A 13,090-nucleotide genomic window follows, 5' to 3' on the forward strand; every position below is an offset into this window, starting at 1 on the left:
CAATTCGATTATTGATATTTTTAAAACGAACATACTCTACTATATAATATTTTAATTATGAAATTCTTTTATAATTTTTAATAATATATTTAAACGAAATAATAGCACGTTATTTACACTACATACGCATGAGACGTCAGCACTCTTCGCGTGACATAGGTGCGACCATTTATCGAACATGTTAATGTGAAATGAAAGTAATGTATCAAATACGATACTAAATACACTTCCGGCTTTAAATTAATAATCGTGAATAATTTTACACGCTCTTATAATATTTTCATAATCTAATAATCCTTTTCTTTTTTTTCTACTTTATGTTGTTCATAGAAAAGGATAAAAATATTTTTTAGATTATTAACAAATATACCGATAAGTATAGAAAATTGTATAAATAATTTAATTGCTTAATTCATTATTATCTTAATTACATGCTTTTCGAAGTGACGCATTGATTGGGTCGTTCGCAACTTATACACGTTTTCGTAGTAAACACATATATCAACATATACTACACTATGTCTCCTGCTTATATAGGACTACTCGTCGTACTATACGACCATTCTACCTTGTACCATTCTCTGAAAGACCAGTTCTTCGCTGCCAAACGGTGAGTATAACCCGTCTAGCGGTTTATAATAATTTATGGATCGTGAAAATGTATAAACCGATTTCGGCGTTTAAGAAAAATTTTTTATTAATTCATATTTCTGTTATATATCATTCACGTAAGATAGTATTTCATATACGAAATTCATAAATAATTTTCGTTTGGTAATTCAATTAAGCAGATAGAGTAATTAATAAATGTTAATTCCGAAATTATTCATTTATTCTTTATTAATATTGAAGAAATTGAAAAAAGAATAAAAAAAGTTAATGAAGTATCCACAAGTTTCTTTGAACTTTTATTTCGTAGCACAGAATTTATTTTTATTCTTAATTATTTAATATTTTTACAAATTGTCACATGAAAACCAAAAGATATTGAATTTTTTAAATAACTGTATTATTTTGAAATTCTCTATTGTGAAAAGTTATAAAAAAAGATGGAATATTTCATGACATTTGTTCATGAAAATATCTATATATACAACACACGTGGCTAAACTACGACCTTATAAGATTTATCAGTTTCTTTCCAGCTCTTGGTTTAATAATTAATTTTTCAAATAATTTATTCAAGAATGTCATATAAATCTTTTTTCTTTCTTTAAAATATATATAAAATTTTTTTTATAAATTTTCTTATTTTCACAATTTTTTTTCTAGCTAAAATAAAAGATTAGAAAAAGAACATTGAATTACATGCCTTAATGTTAAAATGAATATTATAATATATCGTGGTTTTTAAAAAACGAACAAAAAGAAAATATAATTATTAGAACCGTTTAAACTGTTTAAAAATTATAAAAGTAATAATTATTAAATTAAAAATTATAAAAGTAATAATTATTCTAATAATTGGAGTATAATATTTCTAATAGAAACATTAGGAAAAATAATACTTCAAATTTCTTTCAAATCAAATATAACCTTCTTCTATTTTTGAGTCTTCTAAACATGTGGACATTCCTATATGGCTCTCAACAGTGTTGAGCTTCTATATAGTAAATCTTTAGTATATACTAAAGTTTCTATTACGTTCCACGAACTTACATAATTAATTATTCATGTGATGGTAAAAGCAACGTGAATTATCAGAATTTAAATCTCGATATCATGAAATACTTCTTACGGAAATGTAAACAACAATTTTGTTTGCAAGTACTTTTATTTTTTGTTTTTTTATGTTTAAACATCGCATATTACGAATCAATGAAATATGACGTCACAGAAATCAATGTTGTTAACATTTTTAAAAGAGAGAAAGTGTAGTATACCTTTCAAATCAGATGTATAATAAGGAAGTTACTTTCACATTCGGTATACTGAACGGTTTGATGTACACTAAATTAATGTTACCTACTTTATAAGAGATCATAACTTATAAGAGAATTAACATAGTTTTTAACGAAATTATTTTATTCATTATAAATTATATTTTATAATTTATTCTGTAACGACGAATTCAAAGTTAATTCATCGAGTAAAAATGTTTTAAAGATGAACTATGCGAATTTAATTTTTTTTAATTATTGTTCTTTTTCTGATTCCAGGTAAAATGTATATTTTATTGTTATCATTACTAGCAATTGCTAATGGCGAAACCTTTAACAAGCTCTATGCTTGGAAACAATTGGATTTTAATTTTCCAAATGAAACCATTCGAAAAACATACGTCGAATCAGGAAATTACATAGAAAAAAATAATTTGCCTCTGGGTCTGGCAATTTCGCAAGATAGAATGATAATTACTGTTCCTAGGTGGAGGAACGGTGTGGTGGCTAATTTAAATTACGTATGGATGAACGACACTAATGGTAAATTGTGAAATAAGAAGAAAATATAAATAAAATCATATAATAAGAAAAAAGAAAAAAAATACGAAGAAGTTGTATAATAATATAAAAAATAATTCATTATTTATAGAATCACCAAGTTTAAATCCGTATCCTGATTTTGAAACTAACGATATACATTTACCAGATAGTATAGTAAACATTTTTCGTGTTAGAGTTGATGAATGTAATCGTCTTTGGGCTGTTGATACAGGAATAAGCGATATTTATGGCAACACTACAATCTTGCAACCTGTTAGAATCATAGTGATCGATCTAAAAACAGATAAGGTTTGTAATCTATACTATATACTATAATAACGAAATACAGATTATAAGAAATGTATCTATTACTACTATGTAATATTATTTTCAAAATAGATTATCCGGAAGTACACTTTAAAGGATTCCGATCAAAAACACAATTCCTTTATAGCTGACCTCGTCATAGATGTAAAACCTGATGCTTGTCAGGATGCTTACGCTTATCTTTCAGATTTTTCAGCCTATGGTTTGATAGTTTACAGCTGGGCCAAGAATAATTCTTGGAGAATCGAACACAATTACTTTTACTTCGATCCGTTACAAGGTGAAGAATTGTATTATTTAACGCTCTATAATATGTAATTTTTAAATCCAACATTCGTACATCTATATTTTTTGTCTTATTTTATTATACAAGTAACATTTCTCACATTATAATATACTATAAATTTTTCACATTATACAATTCTTTTTTAAACATCACAAAAATTGGATTATAGACGATTAAAAAAAATCAAATCCAATATAAAATCGTAGAAAAAAAAACGTAAAGAAAGAAACAAGAAATATTTTCATATTTTTTCGCAGGTGATTACAATATTAGCGGTTATAATTTTCAATGGACTGATGGTATTTTTGGGCTTGCCTTGACTCCGTATCAAGATGATGGATACAGGACTCTTTACTTTCACGCTATGTCTGGAATAACAGAATTCTACGTGTCTACTGAGGTTTTGCAAGATGACACGTTAATCTTATCAAATAATTACCATGCGTTCCACGTTGCTGGAGACAAAGGACCAAAAAGTCAAGGACCTTCGTCGGTCATTGATCAGGAAACTGAAATCGCTTATTTCACGCAAATACAAAAGAATGGAATAGGCTGTTGGGACACCAATGTGAAATTGACTCCGGAAACGTTTGGTAAGTATACTCTAATCGTATATATTATAATATTACATTATAATTATAATTATTAATGATAATTATTATCACTGATATAAAAATAGATAAATTATAGGATTTATGACTAATGGAATTAATGACTATACAATTAATGATCAATAAATGATAATCGTACGAATAAATTGATTGGAGACGTCAGTGCTTTGTTCACATGAAGAAAATTACAATGTTTCATAATATAGAAAACTGAGATCCATATATATATATATAGATTTACATACACTGTTTTAATTCTTTGTTACGTAAGATTTTTCTTAGAAGTCTTGGAATATATCAACGATATACAATAAAATATTGTTTCTACATTTAAATGAGAGCTATTTATTACTGCTCACGTAATAATAGATAATTATTTTTCCTTTCAGTTCTGGTAGACCAAAACAACGAGACAATGATTTATCCCAATGATCTAGCCATCGATTATGATTCGAGAAAATTGTACGTGCTCTCTAATAATCTACCCAAATTTGAACACTCTGATTTAAGTAGGAAAGAAAATAATTATTTCATTACAGTAGCTTCTTTGGATTCATTGGCCAAACATTGTTAGGCTTATTGATATGATGCAATCTAAATTGACATAAATCTCTATTTTTTATTTATTTCAATTATTATACTACATATATAAAATATTTCATTATATATAAGTTTTTAAGTAGCAGAACTTTAATATGAAAGAAAAATAAATTTATCTTTGGCTGTATATTGTCTTTCCATAATTATTAATAATGTACATCCATACATTAATGAAATATTATTTTGAAAATGTTCAGTGAATTCAAACATTTGCATATTTCATCTGATCTATGACATTTTTATGTATGAATGATCTATTTTTATGAATAATATGTACGATTATAAATATTGACGTTTCATGATATCATCTAATAAATGTATTATGAATAAAATACTGTATAATTATTTATAATCATGTGTATCCATATATATTTGTATAATATAGTCAATATAGAATCATATTGTAAAAAATGAGAATTCTGAATTTAAGATTTTTTATCATTGAATACTATTTTCATTAATTATACTTACTATATATTATATAATAATACTCTTTTTTGTCATTATAATTACTTATTGATTAAAATTATTTAATTCAATTATAATTATTCATAATATACTGAAGAGTTCTTATTAATTAAAATTCGATAAAGCATAGTCGATAAAACAAAATGTACATACATATGTACCGACTGTGCGATCTACTAGCGCCATCATGTGAGCGTTTCGTTCTGAACACATTCTTCTTACAGTAATGTAAATTTTCAACCACTTTTTGTATCTATTAATCTTGTCTTCTGTTAATATTACTATATAACGTTTACTAAAAATTTTTTACAGTAAATATATTTGATCATTAAATATAAGTAAATCTTTAAAACGAACAATCGTTTTTTTAAAAACTGTTAAAATAACAATTTTATAGTACAGATTATATTTTATAGTACAAATTAATTCATTTAATATGAATATAATACTATATATTACTCTGTTAACATATTGGTTTACTATAACATCATGTGAAATATTATCAACGGTGGCAATTGTTAGTGGTATTAGCAGCGGCTTGGGAGCTTTTTACTATAATTATATGCATTGTCGTTATAATGAATGCTGCAATGATGAATATGTCTATTTTAATTTTCAAAGTAAGTATGGTCTGCATATTATTTATTTTTACAAGTTATAAAGGAAACATTAAGAAAAGTTTTTTATTTAAACCTTCCTGTACTCATATTTTTCTTAGAACTTCAAAAGCTTATGCAAAACAAATTGTATGGACAGCATATTGCTTATAAAACAATAATAAACGCATTAAATGGTTATTTCAATCAACAAGATCAAGGAAAAGCATTAACGTTCAGTTTTCATGGCCCACCAGGAACTGGTAAAAATTATGTAGCAAAATTCATTGCAGAAGCCTTATACAAAAAAGGTTTAGAAAGTAGATACTTTCATTTTTTTAATGGTAGAACTGATTTTCCATTAAAACATGAAGTTGAAAAATATAAGGTAAATAAAATTAATATTGATATTCTTGTGTGATTAGTTATTAAAGAAATAAAAGATATTAAATTATAATACTAATTTGTAAAATATAGTTGCAACTGCAGATAGCGATCAAAAGAGCATTACAAGATTGTCCACAATCATTATTTGTCTTTGACGAAATAGATAAAATGCCTGAAGGAATATTAAATGCTCTTGTACCTTTTTTGGATTATAATACATGGTCAACAAAAGGGAGTACGAATAAGGCAATTTTTATATTTTTATCTAATACCGGTAGTAGACAAATTGTACAAAGGTTATTAACTCTTTGGGAAAATGGTGTAAGCAGAGACGATACTAAGCTTCAAGATTTTGAAAGCTTAATATCTATCGGAGCATTCAATGAGAAAGGAGGATTTCATCTTAGTGATACTATAGAAACTAGCGTTATTGATCATTATATACCTTTTCTTCCACTAGAAGAAGAACATGTTAAAAATTGTGCAAAACAAGCATTCTTAAAAAGAAAAATCAACCCAACTTCAGAATTAATAGAGGAAGCTTTATCGCATATGACATTTGATCCACCACCTCATAATTTATATTCGAAATCTGGTTGTAAAAGAATAGAACAAAAAGTAGCTACTATTGTGTATTCTCGTAATACAAAATAATTACTATTTATTATATTTATTCCAACATTTGTATTCAAAATAATTCTTTATAATTAAATAAATATTATAATTGAAAGATTTGACTATATTAATTTTAAATTGTGTATACATACATTATATTGGTTTACTTTAGAGCATAAGCAATAAAAAAAAATTGAAGTTCTTTAAAATTGTTTAACTATTTAGAACATAAGAAATATGATAATAAAGATTAAATTGATACAAGTGAGCTGATATGTAGGTATTTACTCAAGCTTTATCAAAAACTAATCGCAAGAACTAAGTTTTATTTCTATTATAATTAAACGAAAGAACAATTGAAACTACATTTCTTCAGTACTGCTTTAGTATTATATATATCTCTAGAGTTCTCAACAATTATTCTTTTAAAAATTAATCCTCAAGATAGGTATATCAATTCAATTTGTACGTAAAAATCTTTTATATCCTTTTTATGATTGGTCAAGTTTTATCAAGAATGTGAATCAAAAAAAAAGCATTTTTAATTCCTTCATAATTAATAGATGTAAGAATAATAGAAATTACATTTCTTCGATATTGCTTTAGTATTATGTTGCTAGATGTCTCACTAATCATCTTTTTGTGATGACATCATCGCGACTGTTACGTCTCCTTCGGCAAGATACATAACTAACAGGCCTCGGCGCCACCGACACACATGCAGGAAACTAACCAACAAAGTAAAAAAACAACAAAGACCCCAAAAACAAAGGAAACAACAAAGACCTCGGGACACAACAGAAATCATTCATTCTTTCTTCGATTCTTCTAGAGACCACAGTCATACCTACTGGAAGCATAGTCTGATTGTATCTACTGTATACCGAAAATAGTTAAATAAACATATCACATTTGTTACTTGATGTTTCAGGTTTCTTTCTACATAGTGGGTTGTCTACGATAAACGTTTTTCAAAACTCGTTTTTCTCGATATCGCAAACTTCTTTATCATTAGTATGACTTATACCGACAGTACATTTAGAAAATATAGAATTTAACATTCACCGATAAAAAACGTTATTTTAAGGTAACAAAATATATCAATCTTTCTGTCTTTAAATAAAACTGAATTACCTTAGCTCGCTAATATTATTAAAAAATACGCATGTAACAATGTTTTATGATATATTAGATGTCCGAATTAATCGATACGCATACATTATATTTATTCTTTAATATAAATTATAAAATTTCATTTTTTTGTTGAGAGGTCTTTGATATTTAAGATTTTTTCTAAAACAATGTTCCAAAATATTTTCATTATTTTTTAATCAATCGCATGAGATCGTGCAGTGGCTCCACATAACGGATAAATATTGTAGATTATAGTGAAACGTTTAATTTACCTTAAAATATTTCGATCTTACGAAACTACCTTTAAAAACCGATAATATTTTCCGAGTGTTTGTAAAATGTTTGACATACATTATACAGGATGAAGAAATAATAAAAAATTTCCATATTTCTACAAAACAATAAAATTTTTTACAAAATTGTAAGAAAAATATAGGAGTTGAAGATTCGAAGACTGAAAGAAAGAGAGAGAGAGACTATGTTTCTTCGGAAAACGTACGAATTAGTATGATAGGGCTGCTTAAACATAAACCATCATAATAATATATAGAAACAAGCTCAAACGAGCGTTTGAGCGGTATAGAATAGTCAGAATTGTCATTAAGCCCCACGGATGGTACTCCGTTGGGACCCGTGGGATCACCCGGCTGCGTAACGTGCTCTCACATATACGTGTATATATACATTCACATAAACAGAGTTTATACGTACGTATGTATACATGTACATATGTATATGATCTCGGGTTCAGCCGATTTTCCTCCCTCCGATTCTTACTTCGACCCCGACAGATCCGATATCATCCGGCGTTATCCCAAGGGCTCTCACTCATCTGCCGACAAAAGAGCATCTGTGCGATCCGATCCGTAATGCTCGCTGCAACCTGTTCACAAATAGCTCACCCAGTGGTATAGCGAGCACCATGAATTCATTATCAATCTAGTATAAACATATTGCTACTAGCCTGTTAGTCAATGAAGAAGATGCTTTTTGGATACGAGTCATGTTCATCCCTATTATCACCGTCCCATTCACCAATCGGAATCCTATCCGTATCCTTGTGACGGTATTGGACCGAATCAAGATATTTTTCGATAAAATCAATCGTCGATAGAAATAAATTGAAAACATAACATAACACAGTACATAACATACATCATAACATACATAGTATCGTTCTTATAAAAAAAAAAATAATAATTTTTTGATTATAAAAGAAACACTATTATCTTTACAATATATAATACTTTATTATAATTCTTATTTACGTCTTATATCGAAAGAATTTTACTTCTCTCGTAAGAGTGCATTGTGAGTAAGACGATATCGTTGCTCTCGATGATTATTGATAATAAATGACTCGCTTCAGGTATTGGCTTAAGAAATGTTTCATCGTTGTGCCATAAATAGAAAGCGATTGGAAAACATTGAAATGGATTCTATTATCTCTTTATTTCTCTTTCTCGGTCGTGATTCTCTTTAACATAGGCTTAAAAAGACACGTTCCATTATCTTCCTGGTGTCACAGAGACACACAGAAAATGGAGACAGACCACACGTACAGTACACGTATGCGGTCAATGCTAGCACAGCGGCTGTGTCTATGCAGGACTGCGGTGGCAGGTGACGGCGTGTTGTGAGCTGCATAATGAATAATGCCGAAGCCGAACCACAAGCCGTTCCTGTCCTTCCACTTGGCTGACTGAATGACAGGCAGTCTAGGAAAAACCGCTGATTGGCCGTACATGCTTCTGGCTCTCGTGCCTGTCACATCCTCCGTGTCTACTTTCGTGTGCCACGATCGAAATCACCTTTCTATATGACCGGAACCAATTTTAAAATCGTTCAAAACTATGCCGAATATTCGAACGCTAAAGATATTATTCTTATACCTTTAATATTTATCTCGATTAACCTTAGATCATCGTTAATTTTATTATATTCCATTATTTTTTTTCTTTCATTTCTTTAGATTCATTTAGTATTGTTTTCAAAGTTTACTTAACGTTGGAATACCACTTGCCATCTTCTATGATGTTCTGGTACGGTCGATGTGATGTTGTTACTGCCATGATATAAATTATAATTAGTGGAACCCGTAATACCCTTTGAATAAATAATCAACGAGCACCGGCAACTACCCGTACGCTCGCCTCCATTTAAGTCAAGGTCTCGCTACTCATTTCTTGTCACACCTTTATGCCCCCGTTAAACATGAATTTATACGATGCTCTTTCTCTACCTCTACCTCTCTCTCTCTCTTTCTCTCTCTCTTTCTCTCTCTCTCTCTCTCTCTCTCTCTCTCTCTCTCTCTCTCATACACACGCATACACATTCTTTCTTTTTCTTTACGTGAGAAAAGTTATTCTGGAAAAAGTATCAACGTTGTCGGAACATTCAATTAAATACTTTTTATACTTATTTATAAATGTTTTTGTCTTTTGTTTACAATTTAAAGATTTATATATATATTTGAGAATCGTCGAAATGTACATTGCTCGAATTGAATTCAAGTATTCGATTTAAAAGATTTTTCAAATGTCGCATTGGATTCCCCTTCGGTAAGCCTGCCGCTCTTCTCGAGGAAACGAAAACTACTTTAAAGTAATTAGAGGATTGTCAACCCATCCCGAGCCAGTGCTTGTTCCCATTAGAGATGTCCTTCGAGTGGCGGCTCGAGTGGGATAAAATTGGAGAAATCTGCCTGTGAATCCCTCTCCCATCAGAAATCGATTTTATCCTATGCGATATTTTTTTTCAACGAAAATTCAATTCATTTAAAAATATTTTCAGATTATTATCAACATTAACACATTGTGTACCGGTAGTTTTATTGCTAGCTTTACCCGGTGTCCAGCTATGGTTTTGGTGAATAAAGCAAATACGAGAATTCTCGTGATCGGCCATAAGCTCTAGAAAAGAAAACACGAAAATTCTCATGATCCGTTCACAATGTGTTAATTTATTCGATCGCAGACATCGTGAAAGTATAAGATTAAATGATTAAAAAATAAAAAATTGCATCAATGATAAAAAATATATTCATTGACCAAGTCTTCTTTAATAGTTAAAAATTACCATTAAAAAGAAAAGGTCATGTTAACACTACCATGAATAAACTTTTATTTGCAATATGGATATTATCTTTTATTTTTGAAATTAATAAGAAAAAGAAATACAATTACATAAACGTTTGTATTATTATCTTATATCAGATAAAAACTATACCTAGAAATTAATTATTTTACAATAATTGCAAACAACAAGTGAAGCATCGCGATGAATAGGATAATAAATTTATTATACTTTATACACTTCGCTCTACGTTTCTCATTTTTTTCGATTGAAATTTCATCGATGATAATCTTTAATGTAATTGTCAAACACTTCGATCTGAATTATATCGATCAAAATTAGTTCACTTGATTAAAATGCAAAAATTACGCGTATCTAAAAATAAAAAGTTCTTCGATTATAACCAATGAAAAAAGGAGGGTAGAATTTTTTGGAAAATTCACCATTTCAAAATTGTGGCGGGAGAGCCAATTCACTTTCCTAGAATGCTCCTTGCACGCAAATTGGGTTTAACGTGAATACTTAATGCGAAACTGTGGTCGAGCAAGAGTCAAGGTGCAGCAATGGGAGACAGAGAGGAAAAGGTCGTTTGCCGTCCGTCCAAGGTGTCAACTAAGTTAGGGCCATCTAACCGAGCGACTTCGCACATTATCTATAGGTATCACCATGGCGAAAACGCTTAAAATGTTTCTCTTTCAGGCACTAAAATTCTGAAATTTCCATCTACGAAACAACCTAAGAGATACTATACAAGACTCTTTTCACCTATTGAATCCCAATTACTGATCACAATAAAATTTCGAGTCAGAAATTCTCATATTTGAAAAAGTTCGTACTGGAAAAAGTGAATATACGTTTTTTAAATCGAAGAAAATTTTCTTCCTGAAATATTCTTCTTCTTCATGATATTCCTAGCAAAGCACTCGGCGTTTCGTGGTCACTGCAGTCGCATTAGTTAGGACTAACAACGCTGGCGGACAATCAAAAGCTGATGGGCCATGATTCGCTATGATAATGAACCATGAATACGGCATGAGGCGAGCGAGTTGGGGATGGCGAGTCCTCGCTTCGTTCGCTGCCTCTCATGCCGTGGTAGCTCGCTATGCTCGAAGGGATGGGTTAAAGGGAGCTTCAAAAGGGCGGGAAGGGAGACATCGAGAAAGATATATATATATATCTTATATATATATATATATATATATATATATATATATATATATAGAGAGAGAGAGAGAGAGAGAGAGAAAGAAAGACAAATAGATAGATAAAATAAAAAAGAGAGATGAGACTAGCGATGTATGGTAATACCTCTATTGACGCCCGAATTTAAGTCTTTTCCGATATAGAAGTAACTAAAGATTGACTATCTCCTCCACATATGAACAACAAAAAAGAATATATTTAAATTACTAAGGACATTCTCACGACTTTATCGCTATTGTCCTTGAAACGCAAATAGGATCCTTACAAACTTCATATATATTATTTTTTACCAAGTCGATTGAATTCGTTCAACATATACCAAATTTCATTGGAATCTATAAAGAAATCAACGAATTCATCCGATCATGTATTTAAGAAAAAATTCGTTAATTATTACGCGTAAAAGTAGAAGAAGAAGAAGAAGAAGAAAACGAAAAAAGAAAGATAGAAGAAAATATGCAGTCATGTAGAAAGTAGGAAGGCGATTAATCCTCCAAGTCGAGAGGAAGAAAAAGAAGAAAAAGATGCCCAGGGCTAGAAAGTAGAAACGTAAAAGAAGGAAAGGGTAAAAGCGCGAAGGGCGCGTGCGTGAGGAGTACCAAATATATCTCTCTATATACGAAGTTGCAAAGAGAGAGAGAGATAGATAGATAGATAGATAGAGAGAGAGAGAGAGAGAGAGAGAGATAAATAGAAGAATAAGTAGGTTAGAGAGAGACAGGTATGGGCGGATGGGTACCGGAGAAGAGAGTAGAAAAGCTGAAAAGAAGAAAAACGAATTGGTCGGCTGGTAGGGAGATGAAACGGTGGTAGAAAAGGAAGGAATATGCGTGCGTACGTGCATGTCTGGCTGCGTGCGTGCGTGCATACGTGCGTGCAGTGCGTTCGTGCGGTGCGTAGGCGCAGAAGTTCGCCGTTCGAGAGTTTCAGAACCGAGTAGAGCCGAATGACTGAGCGAGGGTGCGGGCCCGCGTGGCCCGCATTGGCTGTTGAATTATAAATGAATGGAGCGTAAGGGCTGTTGCCTAGCAACCGCATACACCGCGTTAAGACAAAATGGAGAAGCGCGCAGGCAGCATCCGCGCGGCCTTCCTCCAACTTTCTTCCCTCCGTCGGAACGATTTCTTCTTTTTCTTTTTCTTTTTCTTCTTCTTCTTCTTCTTCTTCTTCTTCTACTTCTTCTTCTTTCAGAGAATCTCGGTTCGACTTCTTCTCTCTTTCTCGAACCTTTCCCTTTTCGGTCATCTTTCCTCGTCTTCGTCATCGATCGCTTTCCAAAAGGGTTTTAACCCCTTTCGAAGCTTTTTCTGGGTCATCAATCGTATCTCTTAAATGTAGAGAAATCTTTGTCGATAATAATACGTA

The 13,090-nt window shown here is 30.7% G+C and overlaps 2 protein-coding genes across 2 annotated transcripts; both read left to right on the plus strand.

Moving 5' to 3' along the window:
• Window positions 1-462: 462 nt before the first annotated feature.
• Window positions 463-4,387, plus strand: LOC124433096 (protein yellow-like). Its single transcript, XM_046982680.1, has 6 exons — window positions 463-610; window positions 2,160-2,423; window positions 2,533-2,732; window positions 2,823-3,030; window positions 3,294-3,629; window positions 4,037-4,387. The coding sequence occupies exons 2-6, from the start codon at window positions 2,165-2,167 to the stop codon at window positions 4,219-4,221; spliced, it is 1,188 nt and encodes a 395-aa protein (XP_046838636.1). The 5' UTR covers window positions 463-610; window positions 2,160-2,164; the 3' UTR covers window positions 4,222-4,387.
• A 546-nt stretch (window positions 4,388-4,933) lies between these two features.
• Window positions 4,934-6,428, plus strand: LOC124433057 (torsin-1A-like). The gene is made up of 3 exons (XM_046982587.1): window positions 4,934-5,335; window positions 5,434-5,699; window positions 5,789-6,428. Exons 1-3 carry the CDS (start codon window positions 5,152-5,154, stop codon window positions 6,350-6,352), a joined length of 1,014 nt encoding a protein of 337 aa, XP_046838543.1. The 5' UTR covers window positions 4,934-5,151; the 3' UTR covers window positions 6,353-6,428.
• Window positions 6,429-13,090: the final 6,662 nt, after the last annotated feature.

Source organism: Vespa crabro, chromosome 2 (genome assembly GCF_910589235.1).
Source record: "Vespa crabro chromosome 2, iyVesCrab1.2, whole genome shotgun sequence".
NCBI classification, from domain to species: Eukaryota; Metazoa; Arthropoda; class Insecta; order Hymenoptera; family Vespidae; genus Vespa; species Vespa crabro.

Bases quoted from the DNA above. Each gene is read 5' to 3' on its own strand.
- LOC124433096 (XM_046982680.1), top strand. From the start codon at position 2,165: ATGTATATTTTATTGTTATCATTACTAGCAATTGCTAATGGCGAAACC. The intron at 2,424-2,532 runs GTAAATTGTGAA...CATTATTTATAG, and splicing joins ATGGATGAACGACACTAATG to AATCACCAAGTTTAAATCCG. The intron at 2,733-2,822 runs GTTTGTAATCTA...TTTTCAAAATAG, and splicing joins TCGATCTAAAAACAGATAAG to ATTATCCGGAAGTACACTTT.
- LOC124433057 (XM_046982587.1), top strand. From the start codon at position 5,152: ATGAATATAATACTATATATTACTCTGTTAACATATTGGTTTACTATA. The intron at 5,336-5,433 runs GTAAGTATGGTC...TATTTTTCTTAG, and splicing joins TGTCTATTTTAATTTTCAAA to AACTTCAAAAGCTTATGCAA. The intron at 5,700-5,788 runs GTAAATAAAATT...TGTAAAATATAG, and splicing joins ATGAAGTTGAAAAATATAAG to TTGCAACTGCAGATAGCGAT.